The sequence below is a fragment of the Anolis sagrei genome, chromosome 8, assembly GCF_037176765.1.
Source record: "Anolis sagrei isolate rAnoSag1 chromosome 8, rAnoSag1.mat, whole genome shotgun sequence".
NCBI classification, from domain to species: Eukaryota; Metazoa; Chordata; class Lepidosauria; order Squamata; family Dactyloidae; genus Anolis; species Anolis sagrei.
Genome location: NC_090028.1, coordinates 2848898 through 2875000, shown reverse-complemented (window position 1 = coordinate 2875000; position 26103 = coordinate 2848898). Strand labels below are relative to the sequence as shown.

General features: G+C 40.5%; 1 protein-coding gene across 4 annotated transcripts in view; it reads left to right on the top strand.

Annotated features, from left to right (window-relative positions):
• The window catches only part of KCTD15 (potassium channel tetramerization domain containing 15), a 109715-nt gene that overhangs the window by 61323 nt on the left and 22289 nt on the right, over nt 1-26103 (top strand). For all 4 annotated transcript variants that reach the window (XM_067470960.1, XM_067470959.1, XM_060788460.2 and 1 more), the window contains exon 3: nt 9619-9763. In XM_067470960.1, the coding sequence (XP_067327061.1) occupies nt 9619-9763 (145 nt within the window). The remainder of the gene's footprint in view (nt 1-9618; nt 9764-26103) is intronic.

Below are 26103 nucleotides of genomic sequence, written 5' to 3'. Positions count from 1 at the left end.
ATGTCTCATGAAGAGCCACATCCACTGTTTTAGTGTGGTGAGATGTGTTCCACACTGGGCATGCATACTCAGCAGCAGAGTAGCATAGCGCAAGGGCAGATGTCTTCACTGTGTCTGGTTGTGATCCCCAGGTTGTGCCAGTCAGCTTTCGTATGATGTTGTTTCTAGCGTCCCACTTTTTGTTTGATGTTCAGGCAGTGCTTCTTGTAGGTCAGAGCACGGTCCAGAGTGACTTGTCCCAGGTATTTGGGTGTGCTCCATGGCTTCTCTGTGTAGTCTGACATAGGGACCACCAAACGCAGCGCCCAGACACGCATCAAGGAACACGAAAGGCACTGCAGACTACTTCAACCAGAGAAGTCAGTCATAGCAGAGCACCTGAGGAACCAACCTGGACACAGCATATTATTTGAGAACACGGAAGTGCTGGACCACACCAGCAACCACCATGTCAGACTACACAGAGAAGCCATTGAAATCCACAAGCATGTGGACAATTTCAACAGAAAGGAGGAGACCATGAAAATGAACAAAATCTGGCTACAAATATTTAAAAAACTCTAAAATTACAACAGCAAAACAACAGAGAGGAAACAACCAGGCACAGATTAACACCTCCCAGCAAGAGATTTTCCCAGGCTCAGGCAGGCCTTCAAATGCTAATGAAGGTGATCAGCTGAAACATTCACACCTAGCTCCAGCAGACAAGAGTCCTTTGTCTTACCCTGGTCATTCCAGAGATATATAAACCCATTGTCCTAATTCCAACAGACCTCACAACCTCTGAGGATGCTTGCCATAGATGCAGGCGAAACGTCAGGAGAAATGCCTCTAGAACATGGCCCTATAGCCCGAAAAAACCCACAAGAACCTAGTGAGTCCAGCCATGAAAGCCTTCGACAATACTTTATAATGATTGTTTTTGATGTGTGTTTGGTTATGTTGCTTGTAGGCATAGTTGCTCTCCTCCAAAAACTCCATCTTTGTGCCACAAACACTGAATTGGTCGAGATTCAATGAGATATTCATTGCAAAACGAGAGCAAAATGTGCTACAACAGGATGTCCCTCCTGCAAAAATAAAGTTTTGGCAGTTTAATCAACTTTTCCCATGTTTTTATAATAGACCCAATTAGGAAATGATATTTACAACTCAGGGACAAAAATCATAGTGTTGCAAAGATAGGCTTCTGATTCCCTCTTGCGTGGCATTCCTGTGGTCCTCGTTTCCTTCCAACGTCTCCTAATCGAGTCGCGGATCTGGCGGCTGCATGGTGGCACCTGCCGGAAGCAGAGGAGGTGTTTGTCCGCCTTGGCCAATGGCAGGAAGGGCGGGCAGGGCAAGGCAAGGCAGCCGGGCCCAAGATCCGCGGGGAGATTCGCCCAAGAGCCTGAAAGGCAGCCGCGACAGCCCCGGCATCGGCCCCAAAGGGCAGCACCAGGCAGGTTTGGCAGAAGCTCTGCCTTTGCGGAGGAGGAGGATGCCAGCCAAACGCCCTGGGAACAGATCCCTATCATTGTGCCTCCAAGTTGCCTGCCGACTCAGGGAGATCCCTTGCATTTTGCAGGGTTGTCTTAGGCAAAGATTCACAGGTGGTTTGGCCAATTCCTTTCTCTAAAAGAGAGCCTTGCAGTTCACCCAGTATGGCTCCATTGAGATCGTGGGGGTGGTGATCGTGATGGTGGTGGTGGTGGTGGTGATTAAGACGATGGCGGTGATAATGATAATGGTGATGGTGATGATTATTATTATTGTGATGATGATAGTGAGAATGGTGATGGTGTTAATAATGGTGGTGATGATGGTGATAATAATGATAATAATGGTCATGGTGGTCATGGTGATGATGATAGTGATAATGTCACTAGTGATAATATCTATCATGATGATGGTAATAATGATGGTGGTGGTGATGATGATTATTGTAATGATGATAGTGAGAATGATGATGGTGATGTGTTAATGATGATGGTAATTGTGGTGGTGATGGTGATAATGATGGTGGTGGTGGTGATGATGATAGTGATAATATCCATAGTGATGATGGTGATAATGATGGTGGTGGTAATAGTGACGATGATGGTGATTATTATTGTGATGATGATAGTGATAATGATGATGGTGATGGTGATAATGATGATGGTGATGGTGATAGTGATAATGTCTATAATGATGATGGTGGTGGTGATGATGATGATAATGATAACGTCCATAGTGATGATGGTGATAATGGTGGTGGTGGTGGTAGTGACAATGATGGTGATGGTTATTATTGTGATGGTTATTATTGTGATAATTATGATGGTGTTGGTGATAATGATGATGATGATAGTGATAATGTCCAGAGTGATGATGGTGATAGTGATGGCAGTTATGATGATGGTGATGGTGATGATTATTATTGTGAGGATGATAGTGATAATTATGATGGTGATGGTGATAGTGATAATGTCTATAGTGATGATGATGGTGATGATGATGATGATGATGATAGTGATAACGTCCATAGTGATGATGGTGATAATGATGGTGATGGTAGTTACAATGATGGTAATGGTGATGATTATTATTGTGAGGATGATAGTGATAATTATGATGCCGATAATGATGGTGGTGATGATGATAGTGATGTCTATAGTGATGATGATAATGATGGTGGTGATAATGATGGTGATAGTGGTGGTGGCGGTGATGATTGTGATAATGATAGTGATGGTGATAATCATGGTGGTGGTGATATTATTGTTATGATGAAGATAGTGATAGCAATGGTGATGGTGATAATGATGGTGATAATGGTGGTGGTGGTGGTCATTGTGATGATGATGATGATAGCGATAATGATAATGGTGGCTGTGATTGTGATGATGGTGGTGGTGATGATGATAATGATGATGATGACAACGATGGTGATGACGGTGATAATGATGATGATTTGATTTCTTACCTGATCTTTCCAAGATGCGGAAAACACATATAAAAACAACAACAACAGAGTATTCCCTGGCTCTCCCTCCATAAGACCATGCAAACACATTCTCTATTTTATCCATTCTGAGACTTTTCCCCCATCTAAACATCTTGAAAACTAAGGTCTTCGATTCATGGTTGCTATATGTATATGTATGTGTATATATAGATGGATGGATAAATGGATAGATAGAGAGCGAGAGAGAGATGGGTAAAGCTTTTCAGTTGGTGGTGCATCTTAGAATTGATGAAATATGGTATATTAAAAGACGTATTGATAGAATCAATGAAATATGGTCTATTTGTTTAGATTGCCCTCAACACGAAAGCCAAGTTGTGTGTGTGGGTTGGGGGGTGGGATCCTTTTGAAAAGTCAAGAAAAGAAAGGCAGGCGCGCTCCACGAGGAAGGCTCCCCCTCGCCCCCATTCCTCATGAAAAGCCGCCATGGCTTCCTGGGAGTTCCATCCGGCGCCTAATCTCCTTGCATCGCCGGCTGTGAATGTTCTCCAACTTTGCAGCATTGCTAAATTAATTCAGGACAAGATTGGAGCGCGAGGCTTATCAGTGCCTCCTCCACTAATTGATTCCAGTTCTAACCACAGAGAGGAAGGAGGAAAGGAGCCCACTCCAGGCCCACAGAGTTAACCCTTGGGTGGGCAGCGCTTTGGAGAGATAGGCTTTTCGGGGGTCCACCTTGAGGGATGGCTGCAATAACAACAATACCAATAATGTTTTGTCGAAGGCTTTCATGGCTCGGAATCACTGGGTTGTTGTAGGTTTTCTCGGGCTATATGGCTATATAGAAGCATTCTCTCCTGACGTTTCGCCTGCATTTATGGCAAGCATCCTCAGAGGTAGTGAGGTCTGTTGGAACTAGGAAAAAGGGTGTATATATCTGTGGAATGACCAGGGTAGGACACCTCTTAACACCTCTTAATCACCTCTTAACAAAACATTGCCCCAGGCACTGCCAGGCCATCAAATGCTAATCGAGGTGGTCAGTTGAAACATTCACACCTAGCTCCAGCAGACAGTCCTTTGTCCCACCCTGGTCATTCCACAGATATATAAACACAATTTTCCTAGTTCCAACAGACCTCACTTCCTCTGAGGATGCTTGCCATAGATGCAGGCAAAACGTCAGGAGAGAATGCCTCTAGAACATGACCATATAGCCTGAAAATACCTACAACAACCCAACCTCACTACCTCTGAGGATGCTTGCTATAGATGCAGGCGAAACGTCAGGAGAGAATGCCTCTAGAACATGGCCATATAGCCTGAAAATACCTACAACAACCCAACCTCACTACCTCTGAGGATGCTTGCCATAGATGCAGGCGAAACGTCAGGAGAAAATGCCTCTAGAACATGGCCATATAGCCTGAAAATACCTACAACAACCCAACCTCACTACCTCTGAGGATGCTTGCTATAGATGCAGGCGAAACATCAGGAGAGAATGCTTCTGGAAAATTATTATTATTATTATTATTATTATTATTATTATTATCTTCTCTTAAAAGATTAGCATAGCTAACAATGCAATGCGCAATGCTTCGTTGCAGTTTCCGGACTCCCCAAAAAAGTTTCTGGACTTCCTCCATGTTCAAGAAGCATTCTCTCATGACGTTTCGCCTGCATCTATGGCAAGCATCCTCAGAGGAAGTGAGGTCTGTTGGAACTAGGAAAATGAGTTTCTATATCTGTGGAATGACCAGGGTAGGACATCTAATCACTAGGCTTGGGCAATCCATAGTTCTAAATGGTTCTAAAGTACTTACAAAACTAAAGTTCTGGTGGTGAAAATTTCAGAACTCTAACAAAACTTTCAAAATTTAATTATTATTTCATTATTGGTGATTTTAATGACAGAACCAATTAGGACCTGCCATTTATTATGAAATTTTGAGAGTTTTGTTAGAGTTCTGAAATTTTCACCACCAGAACTTTAGTTTTGTAAGTACTTTAGAACCATTTAGAACCATGGATTGCCCAAGCCTACTAATCACCTCTTAACCAAAGATTGCCCCAGGCACTGCCAGGCCATCAAATGCTAATCAAGGTGGTCAGTTAAAACATTCACACCTAGCTCCAACAGACAAGAGTTCTTTGTCCCACCCTGGTTATTCCACAGATATATAAACCCACTTTCCTAGTTCCAACAGACCTCACTCCCTCTGAGGATGCTTGCCATAGATGCAGGCGAAACGTCAGGAGAGAATGCCTCTAGAACATGGCCATATAGCCTGAGAAAACCTACCGCAAAAACAAAGTTTCTGGAGGAGAACAACTCCTTTCATAGTAAGGATCACACAGGGTTGTTGTAGGTTTTTTCAGGCTATATGGCCATGTTCTAGAGGCATTCTCTCCTGACGTTTCGCCTGCATCTATGGCAAGCATCCTCAGAGGTAGTGAGGTCTGTTGGAACTAGGAAAAAGGGTGTATATATCTGTGGAATGACCAGGGTAGGACACCTCTTAACACCTCTTAATCACCTCTTAACAAAAGATTGCCCCAGGCACTGCCAGGCCATCAAATGCTAATCGAGGTGGTCAGTTGAAACATTCACACCTAGCTCCAGCAGACAAGAATCCTTTGTCCTACCCTGGTTATTCCACAGATATAACCCATCTATGGCAGGTATCTTCAGAAGGAGGCAAAACATTAGGAGAGAATAAATATTATCATTATTATTATTATTGTATTGTCGGAAGCTTTCATGGCCAGAATTACTGGGTTGTTGTGAGTTTTCTGCGCTGTCTGACCATGTTCAAGAAGCATTCTCTCCTGATATTTCACCCACATCTATGGCAGCTATCCTCAGAAGGAGGCCAAACATCAGAAGAGAATAAGTATTATCATTATTATTATTATTGTATTGTCGGAGGCTTTCATGGCCAGAATTACTGGGTTGTTGTGAGTTTTCTGGGCTGTCTAACCATGTTCAAGAAGCATTTTCTCCTGACGTTTCACCCCCATCTATGGCAGGTATCCTCAGAAGGAGGCCAAACATCAGGAGAGAATAAATATTATCATTATTATTATTATTATTATTATTATTATATTGTCGGAGGCTTTCATAGCCGAAATTACTGGGTTGTTGTGAGTTTTCTGGGCTATCTGAGCATGTTCAAGAAGCATTCTCTCCTGACGTTTCGCCCCCATCTATGGTAGGCATCCTCAGATGCTTGCAAGAGAGAATGCTTCTGGAACATTATTATTATTATTATCATCATCTTCTCTTAAAAGAGAAGATGATAAAGTTTCTGGACCTCCTCCATGTTCAAGAAGCATTCTCTCCTGACGTTTCGCCCCCATCTATGGCAGGCATCCTCAGATGCTTGCAAAACATCAGGAGAGAATGCTTCTGGAAAATTATTATTAGTAGTAGTAGTAGTAGTAGTAGTAGTAGTATCTTCTCTTAAAAGAGACTTAGCATGACTAACAATGCGATGCTTCGTTGCAGTTTCCGGACTCCCCAAAAAAGTTTCCGGACTCCCTCCATGTTCAAGAAGCATTCTCTCCTGACGTTTCGCCCCCATCTATGGCAGGCATCCTCAGATGCTTGCAGGAGGGAATGCTTCTGGAACATTATTATTATTATTATTATTATTATTATTATTATTATTATTATCTTCTCTTTAAAAGACTTAGCATAGCTAACAACGCAATGCGCAATGCTTCGTTGCCGTTTCCGGACTCCCCAAAAAAGTTTCCGGACTTCCTCCATGTTCAAGAAGCATTCTCTCCTGACGTTTCGCCCCCATCTATGGCAGGCATCCTCAGATGCTTGCAAAACGTCAGGAGAGAATGCTTCTGGAAAATAATTGTTATTATTGTTATTATTATTATCTTCTCTTAAAAGAGACTTAGCATGACTGACAACGCAATGCGCAATGCTTCGTTGCAGTTTCCGGACTCCCCAAAAAAGTTTCTGGACTCCCTCCATGTTCAAGAAGCATTCTCTCCTGACGTTTTGCCCCCATCTATGGCAGGCATCCTCAGATGCTTGCAAAACATCAGGAGAGAATGCTTCTGGAACATTATTATTATTATTATTATTATTATTATTATTATTATTATTATCTTCTCTTAAAAAAGACTTAGCATAGCTAACAACGCAATGCGCAATGCTTCATTGCAGTTTCCGGACCCCCCAAAAAAAGTTTCCGGACTTTCTCCTTGGCTTTCGTTGGGGGAATTGCATTCGTGCAAAATATATATATATAATATCTCTGTAATTAATCCAGAAGAGAGTAGCGAGATGGCACATTAATGCAATCTGCAGATGATTACTAAATTAGAAGGAACCGGGAAGGCCCGATCGGGGGAGCGATAGCAAAGAGGGAAATTATACATGAAGTGGGAGAACAATTGTGCGACTTCAAAAAGCCTCGTCCCGATTGGGGGCCCGTTCCCCAAACTCTCCGAATGGAAATGGGAAAAGGAGAGCCAAAGAGGATCCTAGGGGGACCGTGTTGCTTCCTGAGAGAGAGAGATGCAAAGGAATTTCGACTGGAGGGGCTCCTCGTGCAAGAAAAAACAGGGTGGTCTTCGGAGAGGCTCCTGATTTCTCGTGCTTTTTGATAAAAAATCTCCTATTTTGCACCTTTCAGAGTTATTTCAGGACATTCCTTTTGCAAGAAATATATATATTCATGACAGTTTGATGTATGGTGACCATTTCTGGAAAGAGCATTGGCTTGTCTGCTAAGTATTCTTCTGCATCAACACTGTAGCAGTAATGGAGTTAATTGACCGACCTCTTGTACGGCCATGGATCAATGCTATGGGATCCCAGGAGTTCTAGTTTTGCAAGGTCTTGAGTCTTGAACTGCCGCAGCTCAAGAATATGGGATCTTGGGAGTTATAGTTTTGCAAGACCTTGGGCCTCTGCTATAGTTCAGTGCTGTGGGATCCTGGGAGTTATAGTTTTGCAAGGCCTTGAGACACTGCTACAGCTCAGTGCTGTGGGATCCTGGGAGTTGTAGCTTTGTAAGGCCTTAAGCCATTGATCTTGATGACCCAATGCTATGGGATCCCAGGAGTTGGAGTTTTGCAAGGCCTTGAGCCTTGAACTGCCATGGCTCAATGTTATGGGATCCCCGGAGTTGTAGTTTTGCAAGGCCTTGAGCCTTTAGTTGCCATAGCTCAATGCTATAGCATCCCAGGAGTTGTAGTTTTGCAAGGCCTTGAGCCTTGAACTGTCATGGCTCAATGCTATAGGATCCCAGGAGTTCTAGTTTTGCAAGGTCTTGAGTCTTGAACTGCCGCAGCTCAAGAATATGGGATCTTGGGAGTTATAGTTTTGCAAGGCCTTGAGTCTCTGCTACAGCTCAATGCTGTGGGATCCTGGGAGTTGTAGTTTTACAAGGCCTTGAGCCTTTAACTTCCATGATCCAATGCTATGGGATCCCAGGAGTTGTAGTTTTGCAAGGTCTCGAGCCTTTAACTACCATGGCTCAATGCTATGGGATCCCACGAGTTGTAGTTTTGCAAGGCCTTAAGTCTTGAACTGCCACGGCTCAAGGCTATGGGATCCTGGGAGTTGTAGTTTTGCAAGGTCTCGAGCCTTTAACTGCCATGGCACAATGCTATGGGATCCTGGGAGTGGTAGTTTTGTAAGGCCTTGAGCCTTGAAGTGACATGGCTCAATGTTTTGGGATCCCGGCAGTTGTAGTTTTACAAGGTCTTGAGCCTTTAACTGCTATGGCTTGATGCTATGAGATCCCGGGAGTTGTAGTTTTACAAGGTCTCGAGCCTTTAACTACCATGACTCAATGTTATGGAATCCTGGGAGATGTAGTTTTGCAAGGTCTTGAGCCTTGAACTGCCGCAGCTCAAGGCTATGGGATCCTGGGAGTTGTAGTTTTGCAAGGCCTTACGCCTTTAACTGCCACGGCTCAATGCTGTAGGATCCCGGGAGTTGTAGTTTTGCAAGGTCTTGAGCCTTTAACTGCCATGGCACAATGCGATGGGATCCCGGGAGTTTTAGTTTTGTAAGGCCTTAAGCCTTTAATTTTGATGATCCAATGCTATGGGATCCCACAAGTTATAGTTTTTCAAGGCCTTAAACCTTTAGCTTCCATGACCCAATTGAATCAAACTTGGCACACAGAACTCGCACGAGCAACAGAAAATCCCAGAAGGGTTTGGTGGGCGTTGACCTTGAGTTTTGGAGCTGTAGTTCACCTACATCCAGGGAGCACTGTGGACTCAAACAATGATGGATCAGGACCAAACTTGGCACAAATACTCAATATACCCAAATGTAAACACTGGTGGAGTTTGGGGGAAATAAACCTTGACATTTGGCAGTTGTAGTTGCTGGGATTTATAGTTCACCTACAATCAAAGAGCATTGTGAACTCCACCAATGATAGAATTGGGCCAAACTTCTCATGCAGAGTCCTCATGATGAACAGAAAGTACTATGTTTTCTGATGGTCTTTGGTGACCACTTTGACACCCCCTCACAACCTCCCCCCCCCCCCGGGTCCTGACACCCAGGTTGAGAAATGCTGGTCTAGATGATCTCAAGGAGATAGGCTTCCTTCCCTTCCATTGAAGCTGCTGTGATTCTCTTTCTAAATCCTGGATTCTGTTTTTCCTTCCATCCTTTTTTCCTTCTCGCTTTCCTGCAGAATAAGCCGCCTGTTTAATGGCACGGAGCCCATTGTCCTGGACAGTTTGAAACAGCATTATTTCATCGACCGAGACGGCGAAATTTTCAGATACATCTTGAGCTTCTTGAGGACGTCGAAGCTGCTCCTCCCCGAAGATTTCAAGGTAAAACAGGCCAGAAACATGGCATTTTCTTACTTGTTTACTTATTTTGGATTGAGCCCTTTATGTGTTTTTTCACTCTGTATTGTCATTGCACATTTGATGCCGCTTTAGCTGTCCAGTCTCCATCCTGTTTCCATCCTAACGTATCATGGGATTTGTAGTTTCATGAGACACTGAGTCACAAACATCTTAAGAGTTGGGAGGGACCTTAAAGGCCATCTAGTCTAACCCCATTCTGCAGGAAGGCACCATCCAAGCACTCCCAAAAGATGGCCATACAACCTCTATTTAAGGAGTTATTATGCAATCCATTGCACCATTGATCATACCTTGAATAAAGTTTTCTCAGTGTTTAGATGGAAACTCTTTCCTTGCCATTTGAACCCATTTTGCAAGTTGAATCCACTTAAGACTTCCAAAATGGGTTACGTTGGATGGAGCCCTAGCAAAGGGGAATTATTGCATTATAATTAATGTAGTGTGAAAGAGGCTACAGAGGCTAATGGAGAAGGTTGCATGGATAGGTTGGCCTCCTCTTCTTGGTCTTCTTTTGGATGCTGAGTCTAGTTTATCATTACGTTTACACTGGCGTTGAGGCTCACTTTGACCAGGAATGAATCTGTTTTACAATTGTGGCTAGAAGGGCCATTGCAGACTTTGGATTCATCTGCACAATAGAATAAATGCAGTTTGGCACTGCTATAAGTGCAATGTTGCATTGCAATGGAATCCTGGGATTTGCAGTTTTGCAAGGTCTTTGGCCTTGTCTGCAAAAAAATGCTGGTGCCTCACCAAACTTCAGGAGATACTCTTCAGTGTCTCCAAAGCATATGATAAGATCAGGGATCCTCAAACTTTATAAATAGAGGGCCGGGTCACAGTCCCTCAAACTGTTGGAGGGCCAGATTATTATTATTATTATTATTATTATTATTATTGTATCTGCAGCATGGGCCAGATTATAATTTGGGGGAAAAAATGAATGAATTCCTTTGCACACTGCACATATCTTATTTGTAGTGCAAAGAAACACTTAAAAACAATACAATAATTAAAATTAAGAACAATTTTAACAAATATAAATTTATTAGTATGTCAGTGGGAAGTGTGGGCCTGCTTTTGGCTGGTGAGTTAAGATTGTTGCTGTTGTGTGCTTTCAAGTCATTTCAGACTTAGGTTAAACCTGAGTGAGGACCGGGTAAATGACCTTGGAGGGCCATATTCGGGCCCCCGGGCCTTAGTTTGAGGACCCCTGATATAGATACTCTTAAATGTCTCCAAAGCATTATGATATATAGATACTCTTAAGTGTCTTCAAAGCGTACAATACCATAGCATTGAGCTACAATACATAGATACTCTTAAGTGTCTTCCAAGCACAGAATATTTAGATACTCTTAAGTGTCTCCAAAGAATATATAGATACTCTTAAGTGTCTTCAAAGCGTACAATACCATAGCATTGAGCTACAATACATAGATACTCTTAAGTGTCTTCCAAGCACACAATATTTAGATACTCTTAAGTGTCTCCAAAGCATATATAGATACTCTTAAGTGTCTTCAAAGCGTACAATACCATAGCATTGAGCTACAATACATAGATACTCTTAAGTGTCTTCCAAGCACACAATATTTAGATACTCTTAAGTGTCTCCAAAGCATATATAGATACTCTTAAGTGTCTTCAAAGCGTACAATACCATAGCATTGAGCTACAATACATAGATACTCTTAAGTGTCTTCCAAGCACACAATATTTAGATACTCTTAAGTGTCTCCAAAGCATATATAGATACTCTTAAGTGTCTTCAAAGCGTACAATACCATAGCATTGAGCTACAATACATAGATACTCTTAAGTGTCTTCCAAGCACAGAATATTTAGATACTCTTAAGTGTCTCCAAAGCATATATAGATACTCTTAAGTGTCTTCAAAGCGTACAATACCATAGCATTGAGCTACAATACATAGATACTCTTAAGTGTCTTCCAAGCACACAATATTTAGATACTCTTAAGTGTCTCCAAAGCATATATAGATACTCTTAAGTGTCTTCAAAGCGTACAATACCATAGCATTGAGCTACAATACATAGATACTCTTAAGTGTCTTCCAAGCACAGAATATTTAGATACTCTTAAGTGTCTCCAAAGCATATATAGATACTCTTAAGTGTCTTCAAAGCGTACAATACCATAGCATTGAGCTACAATACATAGATACTCTTAAGTGTCTTCCAAGCACAGAATATTTAGATACTCTTAAGTGTCTCCAAAGAATATATAGATACTCTTAAGTGTCTTCAAAGCGTACAATACCATAGCATTGAGCTACAATACATAGATACTCTTAAGTGTCTTCCAAGCACACAATATTTAGATACTCTTAAGTGTCTCCAAAGCATATATAGATACTCTTAAGTGTCTTCAAAGCGTACAATACCATAGCATTGAGCTACAATACATAGATACTCTTAAGTGTCTTCCAAGCACACAATATTTAGATACTCTTAAGTGTCTCCAAAGCATATATAGATACTCTTAAGTGTCTTCAAAGCGTACAATACCATAGCATTGAGCTACAATACAAAGATACTCTTAAGTGTCTTCCAAGCACAGAATATTTAGATACTCTTAAGTGTCTCCAAAGCATATATAGATACTCTTAAGTGTCTTCAAAGCGTACAATACCATAGCATTGAGCTACAATACATAGATACTCTTAAGTGTCTTCCAAGCACAGAATATTTAGATACTCTTAAGTGTCTTCAAAGTGTACAATACCATAGCATTGAGCTACAATACATAGATACTCTTAAGTGTCTTCCAAGCACAGAATATTTAGATACTCTTAAGTGTCTCCAAAGCATATATAGATACTCTTAAGTGTCTTCAAAGCGTACAATACCATAGCATTGAGCTACAATACATAGATACTCTTAAGTGTCTTCCAAGCACAGAATATTTAGATACTCTTAAGTGTCTTCAAAGTGTACAATACCATAGCATTGAGCTACAATACATAGATACTCTTAAGTGTCTTCCAAGCACAGAATATTTAGATACTCTTAAGTGTCTCCAAAGCATATATAGATACTCTTAAGTGTCTTCAAAGCGTACAATACCATAGCATTGAGCTACAATACATAGATACTCTTAAGTGTCTTCCAAGCACAGAATATTTAGATACTCTTAAGTGTCTCCAAAGCATATATAGATACTCTTAAGTGTCTTCAAAGCGTACAATACCATAGCATTGAGCTACAATACATAGATACTCTTAAGTGTCTTCCAAGCACACAATATTTAGATACTCTTAAGTGTCTCCAAAGCATATATAGATACTCTTAAGTGTCTTCAAAGCGTACAATACCATAGCATTGAGCTACAATACATAGATACTCTTAAGTGTCTTCCAAGCACACAATATTTAGATACTCTTAAGTGTCTCCAAAGCATATATAGATACTCTTAAGTGTCTTCAAAGCGTACAATACCATAGCATTGAGCTACAATACAAAGATACTCTTAAGTGTCTTCCAAGCACAGAATATTTAGATACTCTTAAGTGTCTCCAAAGCATATATAGATACTCTTAAGTGTCTTCAAAGCGTACAATACCATAGCATTGAGCTACAATACATAGATACTCTTAAGTGTCTTCCAAGCACACAATATTTAGATACTCTTAAGTGTCTCCAAAGCATATATAGATACTCTTAAGTGTCTTCAAAGCGTACAATACCATAGCATTGAGCTACAATACAAAGATACTCTTAAGTGTCTTCCAAGCACAGAATATTTAGATACTCTTAAGTGTCTCCAAAGCATATATAGATACTCTTAAGTGTCTTCAAAGCGTACAATACCATAGCATTGAGCTACAATACATAGATACTCTTAAGTGTCTTCCAAGCACAGAATATTTAGATACTCTTAAGTGTCTCCAAAGCATATATAGATACTCTTAAGTGTCTTCAAAGCGTACAATACCATAGCATTGAGCTACAATACATAGATACTCTTAAGTGTCTTCCAAGCACAGAATATTTAGATACTCTTAAGTGTCTCCAAAGCATATATAGATACTCTTAAGTGTCTTCAAAGCGTACAATACCATAGCATTGAGCTACAATACATAGATACTCTTAAGTGTCTTCCAAGCACAGAATATTTAGATACTCTTAAGTGTCTCCAAAGCATATATAGATACTCTTAAGTGTCTTCAAAGCGTACAATACCATAGCATTGAGCTACAATACATAGATACTCTTAAGTGTCTTCCAAGCACACAATATTTAGATACTCTTAAGTGTCTTCAAAGTGTACAATACCATAGCATTGAGCTACAATACATAGATACTCTTAAGTGTCTTCCAAGCACAGAATATTTAGATACTCTTAAGTGTCTCCAAAGCATATATAGATACTCTTAAGTGTCTTCAAAGCGTACAATACCATAGCATTGAGCTACAATACATAGATACTCTTAAGTGTCTTCCAAGCACAGAATATTTAGATACTCTTAAGTGTCTCCAAAGCATATATAGATACTCTTAAGTGTCTTCAAAGCGTACAATACCATAGCATTGAGCTACAATACATAGATACTCTTAAGTGTCTTCCAAGCACACAATATTTAGATACTCTTAAGTGTCTCCAAAGCATATATAGATACTCTTAAGTGTCTTCAAAGCGTACAATACCATAGCATTGAGCTACAATACATAGATACTCTTAAGTGTCTTCCAAGCACACAATATTTAGATACTCTTAAGTGTCTCCAAAGCATATATAGATACTCTTAAGTGTCTTCAAAGCGTACAATACCATAGCATTGAGCTACAATACATAGATACTCTTAAGTGTCTTCCAAGCACACAATATTTAGATACTCTTAAGTGTCTCCAAAGCATATATAGATACTCTTAAGTGTCTTCAAAGCGTACAATACCATAGCATTGAGCTACAATACATAGATACTCTTAAGTGTCTTCCAAGCACACAATATTTAGATACTCTTAAGTGTCTCCAAAGCATATATAGATACTCTTAAGTGTCTTCAAAGCGTACAATACCATAGCATTGAGCTACAATACAAAGATACTCTTAAGTGTCTTCCAAGCACAGAATATTTAGATACTCTTAAGTGTCTCCAAAGCATATATAGATACTCTTAAGTGTCTTCAAAGCGTACAATACCATAGCATTGAGCTACAATACATAGATACTCTTAAGTGTCTTCCAAGCACAGAATATTTAGATACTCTTAAGTGTCTCCAAAGCATATATAGATACTCTTAAGTGTCTTCAAAGCGTACAATACCATAGCATTGAGCTACAATACATAGATACTCTTAAGTGTCTTCCAAGCACAGAATATTTAGATACTCTTAAGTGTCTCCAAAGCATATGATGCCATAGCATTGAGCCACGATACATAGATACTCTTAAGTGTCTCCAAAACATATGATATATAGATACTCTTAAGTGTCTTCAAAGTGTACGATGCTATAGCATTGAGCTACAAAACATAGATACTCTTGTGTCTCCAAAGCATACAATATATAGATACTCTTAAGTGTCTCCAAAGCAAATGATAGATACTTGAAAGTGTCTCCAAAGCATATGATATATATACTCTTAAGTGTCTCCAAAGCGTATCTATGTATCGTAGCATTGAGCTATGATATATAGATACTCGTAAGTGTTTCCAAAGCATACGATATAGATACTCTTAAGTGTCTCCTGTCACGTTGCCAGGGCTCTACCTTGTTTAGGTAAAGATGAATCAAACTCCCTTATTTTAACAAACAGTTTAATTAAAACAGCACTTACTTGCTGGCTGTTTTTATAGTCTAAAATATAAAACACAAAGATAGCACGCAGCTACAGAATAAACAAAAACTGATAGCAAAAATAACTTCGTAGTCAAAGGGTCCAGTCCAATGGTCAAATGCCAAGAGTTCAATAAACAAAGTCCAGGGATCAAGAGTCTATACCATAGTCAAAAGCCAGTCCAAAGGTTCAAGGTTCCAAGATTACAGGAGACAGGTCAGGATACCAAAAAATCCAAGACCTGGGGGGAAAACCAGCAGGATCCACCACCACCAAAATGCAACAAATACTTTTCGCCCAAAGATAAGTCTCAAAGTTAGCTCCTTAAATCCAATAACACCCAGCTGCAACCCATCTCCTGCACACCTCCACTCTTAATTGCTTTTACCTGTAAACTGTTACTTACAAACTACTCAGCCCTTTAGAACCAAGACTTACATTAACCCTTCCATCACCAACTCCCAGGTCTACCACCACCACCAACCACCATCAACTATGGAACATATGACATCTCCAAAGTGTACAATGCCATAGCATTAATAACACTTTGAGCTACAATACACAGTGACTCTTAAGTGTCTCCAAAGCATATGATATAAATACTCTTAAGTGTCTCCAAAGCATACGATATAGATACTCTTTTAAGTGTCTCCAAAGCGTATGATGCCATAGCATTGAGCTATGATATACAGATACTCATAAGTGTCTCCAAAGCATACAATACATAGATACTCTTAAGTGTCTCCAAAGTGTACGATGCCATAGCATTGAGCTATGATACATAGTGTCTCCAAAGCATACAATATATACTCCAATTCTCCAAAGCAAGTGATATGGATAAGAGTATCCATATCTATGTATCTATGTATTGTAGCTCAATATTGTGGCACTGTACACTTTGGAAACACTTAATCCAAAGTGTACAGTGCCACAATATTGAGCTACAATACATAGATACATAGTGTCTTCAAAGAATACAATATATACTCTTAAGTATCACAAAAGTGTATAACATATATCCTTAAGTGTCTCCAAACTGTACGCTATATAGATACTCTTAAGTGTCTACAAAGCATGATACCTATAACTCTCTTCAAAGAGTACAATGTGTATATACCCTTAAGTATCTCCAAAACAAACAAGATATGCTCTTAATTGTCTCTAAAGTGTACGATATATAGGTACTCTTAAGTGTCTCCAAACGGTACGCTATATAAGTGTCTCCAAAGTGGACAATACTCTTAAGTGCCTCCAAAACATACGATATATGTTTTTAAGGGTCTCTAAAGTGTACGATGCCATAGCATTGAGCTAGTGACAGTCAAAGGGGTGTCAAACTGGATTAATTCTACAGTGTAGATACACCCCTTGGCTCCGGTTTGGACAATCTGTCGAAGATGCTGAATCTATTTTGGGTTGGGAGTTCAGCCTCTTCACCATCATCTTGCTATTACTATTCTTTTTCTTCTTATTATTATATTATTATCTTAACTGCATTTTAATACTGTTGTATTTAATTCCAAGCATAATAATAATAATAATAATAATAATAATAATAATAATCTATATAAATAAAAAGGTAATGTTCGTTTGTGAGATTAACAGAGCTCAAAAACCACTGGACGAATTGACACCGAATTTGGACACAAGACACCTAACAACCCAATGCATGTCCTTCACTCATAAAAAACAATGAAAACAAAAAGCAGAAAGCCCCCAAAAGCCAAAAGACGAAAAGCTAAGTGAAAATGCAGGAAAAGGGGAAGAAAAAGGGAGGGAAGGGGAGAAAAGAAAGAGGGAGGGAAGGGAGAAGAAAGCATGGAAGCAAAGAAAGAAGGAAGGAAGGAAAGAGGTAGAGAAGGAAGAAAGGAGAGAAAGAGGGAGGGAAAGAAAAAGGGGGAAGGAAGGAAAGTTAGAGATAAAAGGAAGGGGAGAAGGAAAGGAAAAAGGGAAATAGGGAGAGAAAGAAGAAGAGAAAGAGGGAGGGAAGGAAAGAAGGAAAGGGAGAAGGAAGGAAGGAAGGAAGGAAGGAAGGAAGGAAGGAAGGAAGGAAGGAAGGAAAGAGGTAGAAAAGGAAGAAAGGAGAGAAAGAGGGAGGGAAAGAAAAAGGGGAAGGAAGGAAAGTTAGAGAAGGAAGGAAGGGGAGAAGGAAAGAAAAAAGGGAAAGAAGGAAGGAAAGAGGGAGAGAAGGAAGGGGGAAGATGTAGAGAAAGAGAGAGGGAAGGAAATCATAGAAGGAAAGAGAAGAAAGGAAAGAGAAGGAAGGAAGGAAAGAAAGACAGAAAGAGAAAGAAAAAAGGGGAAGGAAGGAAAGAGATAGAGAAGGAAGGAAGAAGAGAAGGAAAGATGGGAAGGAAGGAAGGAGGGAGTGAAGGAAGGAGGGAAAGAAGGAGAGAAAGAGGGAAGGTTGGTCACAGCAATGCATGGCGGGTACAGCTAGTAGTAGTAGTAGTAATAATAACAATAATAATAATAATAACAACAACAACAATAATAATAATAATAATAATAATAATAATGTCAGTGTCCTGAAATGATAACTATTTTTGCAAAGGAAGGAAAGCAGAATTTCTGCATGAGCATGGAGATGGGAAAATGAGATGGCATCCTCTCTAGTTAGGATACGTAGGGAAATAATTCATCTCTAGGAAGTGGAAATGTTGCTGAGATTGGTTAAAGGTTTCCGGCTCCTCTCTCTTGGGCTTGCATTGATCCAGTTGATTGGTTGGCTTTGGATTTGGATGGTGGCCATTGTGTCCTTTCAAGGGTTTGGGCGCTTGGGCCGGAGAGGCAACGGCTTAATAAACAGGTCTCTGTTGTTGTCATAGATACCAGGAAAGAAAAAAAGACAAGCGCCTCGAGCACAATCGGCTTTTTCTGCACTAATTTTGCCTCTCTCGTGTTTGGGCTTATTTATCACAATGCAAAAACAATTGGAAAAACGCATAGCGGGCTTTTAAAATTCAGGAGTTGTTTTGCATGTCATTTCGTAGGGCTTAAAGTCATTTAGAAATGCATGGAAGTCCCATTGACTTGAACAACATGCTCTTGTTCTTTCAATCGGGTTTATATGGGGATCCTTTTGAGAATTGTAATGGGCCCGCGTTGTTGTGGTGTCTTTCCTCCCGTCCACCTTTCTTTTCCTTCAAGGGCCATCGCGACATGACATTATAAGGATATCTTTTTGCTTGCAAGTAGCTGCCATTGGCCTTGTTTATCTCTTTATTTACTCCTCTTTGGAAAGGGTCTGTCTCAGGGAGAGCAAACCTGTGGAGTAATGAATTCCGGCTGGTTATTCAAAGTTTTAATCCATCCAATTAGCATTTGGACTGAGAGCTATTTGGCCAAAGGGAAACGAAGTTTGGAAAGCAACCTGCAGATATACTTTTTTAAGTGTTTCCAAAGCATACGATATAGAGATACCCTTAAGTATCATCAAAGAGTACAGTGTCTCCAAAGTGTACGATGTAGAGATACTCTTAACTTTCTCCAAAGTGTACAATTTATAGATACCCTTTAAGTATCTCCAAGGTGGATAATATATACCCTTAAGTATCTCCAAACTGTATCTCCAAACCGTACGCTCTATAGATACTCTTAAGTGTCTCCAAAGCATACGATACCCTTAAGCCTCTCCAAAGTGTACAATGTATAGATATCGTTGTGTCTCCAAAGTGTACGATGTATAGATGCTCTTAAGTATTTCCAAAGTGTATTATATTTAACCTTAAGTGTTGCCAAACCATTCAATATATAGATACTCTTAAATGTCTCTAATGTACAATGTATAGATACTCTTAAGTATCACCAAAGTGTATAACATATACCCTTAAGTGTCTCCAAAGTATATCTCTAAATCGTACGCTATATAGATATTCTTATGTGTCTCCAAAGTGTATGATACCCTTAAGCCTCTCCAAAGTGTACAATGTATAGATATTGTTTTGTCTCCAAAGTGTAGGCTGTATAGATACTCTTAAGTATCTCTAAAATGTATGATATATCCCCTTAAGTGTCACCAAACCATTCAATATAAGAAACCCTTAAGTGTCTCCAAAGTGTACAATGCATAGATACTCTTAAGTATCTCCAAAGTGTATAATATATACCCTTAAGTGTCTCCAAACTATATCTCCAAACTGTATGCTATATAGATACTCTTAAGTGTCTCCAAAGTATATGATACCTTTACGTATCTTCAAAGTGTACAATGTGTATATACCCTTAAGTGTCTCCAAAACACACAATATGTGTTCTTAAGTGTCTCTAAAGTGTACGATACATAGATACTCTTGTCTCCAAACTGTACACTAGATGGTCTTAAGTGTCTCCAAAGTGGACGTTACTCTTAAGTGTCTCCAAAACATATGATATATGCTTTTAAGTGTCTCTAAAGTGTACGCTATATAGATGCTCTTAAGTGTCTCCAAAGCATATGACACCTCTAAGACTCTTCTAAGCATACAATGTGTATATAACCTTAAGTATTTCTGAAGCATACAATATATGCTCTTAAGTGTCTCTAAAGTGTACGATATATAGGTACTTTTAAGTGTCTCCAAACTGCATGCTATATACCCTTAAGTGTCTCCAAAGTGGAGGTTACCCTTAAGTGTCGGAACCAAGATGCCTTAAAGAGCCAGACACAGGAGTATGTCCAAAACAATAGTTTATTAAAGCAAAGTAAACAGGACTCAGAGACACTTGCTTCAGTGCCTCTGGTCAAAACTCAAAGGTTGTAGCAAATTCAATCTTGTAAAACAAACTCAGACAATAATCCAGATTAAACTGGCAAAAAACCCAGATTAAACAAGAGTTCTTCCAAAACACACCAAAATCACACAGTTAAAGGAAAACAACCAAAGAGCCGTAAAGAGAAGCTGTCATCCAAATGCAGTCCAAAGTCGAAGAAATCCCAACGGAAGGTTCCAAAGTCCACAAGGCAGCATTGTCGTCAAGAGCAGTCCGAAGTCAAGGAGAGGGGAAATCCACACTTACGAGAATCCAAGCTGGTCGGTACACAAAGCAAAACAGCAACCTGCAGATCCAGGACCCAAGCCCAACAAGAAAACTGGCAGCGACAAGACCCAAGGCACGAAACCAACACTTTGCCTACTGCAAAGTTCTATCATTCCAGTGACTACATTTATCTTACAGCTCATCATCCGATGATGAGCTGCCCTCCACCCCATCCTCATCACTCTCAGCTGGCTTAGCCTCCACAGCCGAGCGCCAACGCCCATCCCTCCAACTCTTCCACCTCTTGTCAAGACTTAGGTCTCCCCATGATTCCACGGTATCACCTGATTGCCAATCCCCTCCACCAGAAAACCCCACAAAAGTGTCACTGGATGTTGGTTGAGTACACACATCCTGAGACTCCTGTACTTTGGTTCCTCTTCATCCCCATCACTCCCAGACCCATCATTCCCAGAAATCCTCTTCCTCTGTGGGAGCAGTAAGTATGTCCCGGATCTTCTTTCTCTGATGCTCCTCGTCTGATTCCTGCTCTTGAGTAATCCTCTTAATCCCTCTATTCCCATCTGTAACTCCTTCCTCTTCCTCACTCATTTCACTCTCAGAGAAACCCTCAAAGGACTCTTCATCAGTGGGTGACATAAGTATCTCCCGGATGCTCTTCCTTTGCTGTTCCTCGTCTAACACCTGGGTGCCTCGTTTCCCTCCTCTACCACTCCTACTACCAGTTGCAGCATTGCCAACAGACTCTACTACAACATTAAGTCTCTCCAAAGTGTACGACATATAGATACTCTTAGGTGTCTCCAAAACATATTATATATGCTAGGCTTGGGTAACCATGGAAAAATTTGGTTCTAAACTTGTTTTGTTTTTAGGGGGCCCTTGCGTTTCGTTTTTTTAAAGAATTCCGAAATTTTACTTTAAAAAATTTCGAAATATACGAAATTTCGTAAAATTACGAATCAATTCGTTAATGGCGGACGCGATTGCGCAATATGCTAAAAAAAACCTCCAAACGGGATAGGGGGAACTTCTGAAGCTTCCCTCTCCCTCTGTTGTTGACTGTTGGTGTGATAAAACAAACAACAACTATATTATATTATATTATATTATTATAATATGATTATATTATATTGTTGTATATTATATTATAATATTATTATATTATATTATTGTATATTATATAATATTATATTATATATGATTATATTATATTATTATGATTATATTATATTATTGTATATTATATTATATATATAATATATTCTATTATATTATAATTGTATATTATATTATATTACATTATAATATATTACATATATTATATTATAATATACAATTATAATATATAATATAATAATATAATATACAATACTATAATATAATAGTATTATAATAATATAATGTAATATAATATAATATATAACATATATTATATTATTATATTATAATTGTATATTATAAAATATAATTACGAAATTACGAAAATAATTACGAAAATTGGAAAAATTGTTTCGATTCTTAATTACTCCTCACACTATTCCTGCATGGCTCAATATTGGATCGTAAGCTAATTTAAATACGAATTAATAACGAATTACGAAATTAACGAACTGGATCGCCCAAGCCTAATATATGCTTTTAAGTATCTATAAAATGTACGATATACAGATGCTCTTAAGTGTCTCCAAGGCAACTGAAGGGCTAGTGTTTGGGGATCGCTGATGACAGAATATTTTTCTCTGCTGACTGTTCAAGTCAGAAAGAGAAACATGGTCAGATGTTGGAGGTGGAAGGCGGATTTCTGGCTTGGGCTTGGCTTGGAAAGAGCACGGAAATCGGAGTGTTTCCTCTTTGGCGATGAGCTGAGCTGAATTGCTTGGGTTTCCCATAGAGATCCTCCCAAAGGCAAAGGGGAAGGAAAAGGAAGTGACCGGAAACAGCTGAGGGTGGACGATCAGCACACTAACCATTGCTGTTGTTTTGTTTCCGTGTTCCCTGCGAGACGGAACAATCCAAAACCATTTTTCTCAAAGAGGTTCCATGAGGACCACTTCCAAGTACACACTTGGAGATAATGTCTCCCTCGGAGGATTACAGATTTTGGGGGGAAGGAGAAGAAGTGTTGCTTTTCGGAGGCTGAGCCAGCAGTGAGCAACGGAGGAGGCCGTCGCCGCCAGTGTGTTCCTGGCTTGCGATTCCCTATTATCGCATCCGCCGGGTGTCTTGACGGTGAATATTAACTACCGTTCCAGTTGCTAATAAGATGAGACTTGACAGTGCGGTACCTCTGACAGGTCCCTCTCTTGAGAGAACCCCCCCCCCCAATCCCTTTAATAGTTAATCCAGTTTTCACATTTGTACCAATTCGAAACAGAGCTGCTGTTTAGTCGAAGGCTTTCATGGCTGGAATCACTGGGTTGTTGTAGGTTTTTCGGGCTATATGGCCATGTTCTAGAAGCATTCTCTCCTGACGTTTCGCTTGCATCTATGGCAAGCATTCATTGGTTGTGAGGTCCTCAGACTTTTGAACCATTTTTAAATGGATTGCACATCCCTACTATCTGTCTGTCTGTCTGTCTGTCTGTCCATCTATCTATCTATCTATCTATCTATCTATCTATCTATCTATCCATCTATCCATCCATCTATCCATCCATCCATCCATCTATCCATCTGACTATCTATCTATCTATCCATCTACCTATCTATCTATCTATCTATCTATCTATCTATCTATCTATCCATCCATCCATCCATCCATCCATCCATCCATCCATCCATCCATCTATCTATCTATCTATCTATCTATCTATCTATGGCTGGAGGTACACTTTTAAAATGTCCGTATTCCAATTTACATACAAATTCAACTTGAGACCGATCTTGTTCGTAACTTGGCACATTTCTCCCTTTCGCCCCCCATTCGTGCCTCTTTGAATTCTGCAGCATTGCTGGTCACAGCTGACCTCCAGTTAGAGCACTCAAGGGCCAGGGCTTCCCGATTCTCGGTGTCTCTGCCACAGTTTTTAAGGTTGGCTTTGAATCTTTAAATCTGTAAAAGCATGTACTATACATAGGCTTTGGCTATTTGCAGTCACTGTTACTTTAGACAATCCCTTGTAGTCCAAGTAGGATTGTCTTCCAAGGTCAGTGTACTAGCAGTGGGTCCGTAGGTGGCTGTGGAGCCCTATTCTTGATCTGCATCCTCTCCTGCAGTGAGGGCATCGGTTTCCAGGTGGAAGGCAGTCTCGGTCAGGGTTGGCTTGACGCGCCTTCCTCTTGGCATATTTCTCTCTTTCTCCCTCCATTCATACCTCTTCAAATTCTGCAGCACTGCTGGTCACAGCTGACCTCCAACTGGAGCGCTCAAGGGCCAGGGCTTCCCAGTTCTCAGTGTCTATGGCAGAGTTTTTAAGGTTGGCTTTGAGCCCATCTTTCAATCTCTTTTCCTGTCCTCCAACATTCCGCTTTCCATTCTTGAGTTCGGAGTAGAGCAACTGCTTTAGGAGACGGTGGTCAGGCATCCGGACAACATGGCCAGTCCAGTGGAGTTGATGGTGGAGGAGCATCGCTTCAATGCTGGTGGTCTTTGCTTCTTCCAGCATGCTGACATTTGTCCGCTTGTCTTCCCAAGAGATTTGCAGGATTTTCCGGAGGCAGCGCTGATGGAAACGTTCCAGGAGTTGCATGTGACGTCTGTAGACAGTCCACGTTTCGCAGGCATATAGCAGGGTTGGGAGGACAATAGCTTTATAAACAAGCGCCTTTGTATCCCTACAGATGTCCCAGTTCTCAAACACTCTCTGCTTCATTTGGGAAAATGCTGCACTTGCAGAGCTCAGGCGGTGTTGAATTTCAGTGTCAATGGTGACTTTGGTGGAGAGGTGGCTGCCAAGGGAGCGGAAATGGTCCACATTTTCTAATGTTACACCATTAAGCTATATCTCTGACACTGGAGAGGGATTGGCTGGTGACTGCTGGAAGAGCACTTTGGTTTTCTCGATCTTTAATGACAGACCGAGCTTCTTGTATGCTTCTGCAAACATGTTCAGAGTGGCTTGTAGGTCTTCTTCTGAATGTGCACAGATGACATTGTCATCAGCATACTGGAGTTCTATAACGGATGTTGTTGTAACCTTGGTTTTGGCTTTCAGTCTGCTGAGGTTGAATAGCTTGCCATCTGTCCGATAGATGATTTCCACTCCGGTGGGAAGCTTCCCATCAACAAGGTGAAGTATCATAGCGATGAAGGTGGAGAATAGAGTTGGGGCGATAACACATCCCTGTTTGACACCTGATTCCACCTTAAATGGGTCACTTTGGGAGCCACTGCTGTCCAAAACTGTTGGCATCATAGAGGAGCTGCAGGATGTTCACAAATTTGTTTGGTCACCGATTTTTTGGAGGATGGTCCAGAGAGCACTGCGATTCACTGTGTCGAATGCCTTGGCAAGGTCGATGAATGCCATGGACAGAGGTTGGTTTGGTTCCCTGCATTTTTCCTGGAGATGTCGTGCAGTGAAGATCATGTCCACGGTTCCTCTGAGAGGGGCAGAAGGCGGTTTGCAAGGATTCTTGCGAGGATTTTCCCAGCGGAGGTTAGAAGGGAGATACCTCGATAGTTTCTACACTCTGTTCTTTCCCCTTTTTTGAAGAGGGTGATGATGGTGGCGTCCTTGAAGTCTGCTTGGATTTTCTCGGTCACCCACACTTTTTCTATGAGCTGGTGGAGTTGGTATGTCAGCTCAGGTCCTCCCTTTTTAAAGATTTCAGCAGGGATCCCATCAGGTCCGCTGGCTTTGTTGTTTTCTTGTTGGCTGATGACGTTGCTGACTTCTTCCAAACTTAGCAGTTCTGCAAGCTCATCCCTGGTTTGTTGTTGTGGGATTTATGAGAGGACCTCTTTGGCTACATTGGAGCTGTTATTCAGGAGGCTTTGGTAGAGTTCTTTTCAAAGTAGTGCAATTGATTTTTGGTCCTTCAGAAGTTTGGTTCCATCTGATGAGCGTAGAGGCTGTATCCCATGGTTTCTTGGTCCATAGATCAGTGTTTCTCAACCTTCCTAATGCCGCAACCCCTTAATACGGTTCCTCATGTGGTGGTGACCCCCAACCACAACATTATTTTCGTTTCTACTTTGTAACTGTAATTTTGCTACTGTTATGAATCATCATGTAAATATCTGATATGCAGGATGCATTTTCATTCACTGGACCAAATTTAGCACAAATACCCAACATGCCCAAATTTGAATGTTGGTAGGGTTGGGGGGATTTTGTCATTTGGGAGTTGTAATTGCTGGGATTTATAGTTCACCTACAATCAAAGAGCACTCTGAACTCCACCATCGATGGAATTGAAACAATGATGGATCAAGATCAAAATTGGCACGAATACTCAATATGCCCAAATGTGAACACTGGTGGAGTTTGGGGGAACATAGATCTTGTCATTTGGGAGTTGTAATTGCTGGGATTTATAGTTCACCTACAATCAAAGAGCACTCTAAACTCCAC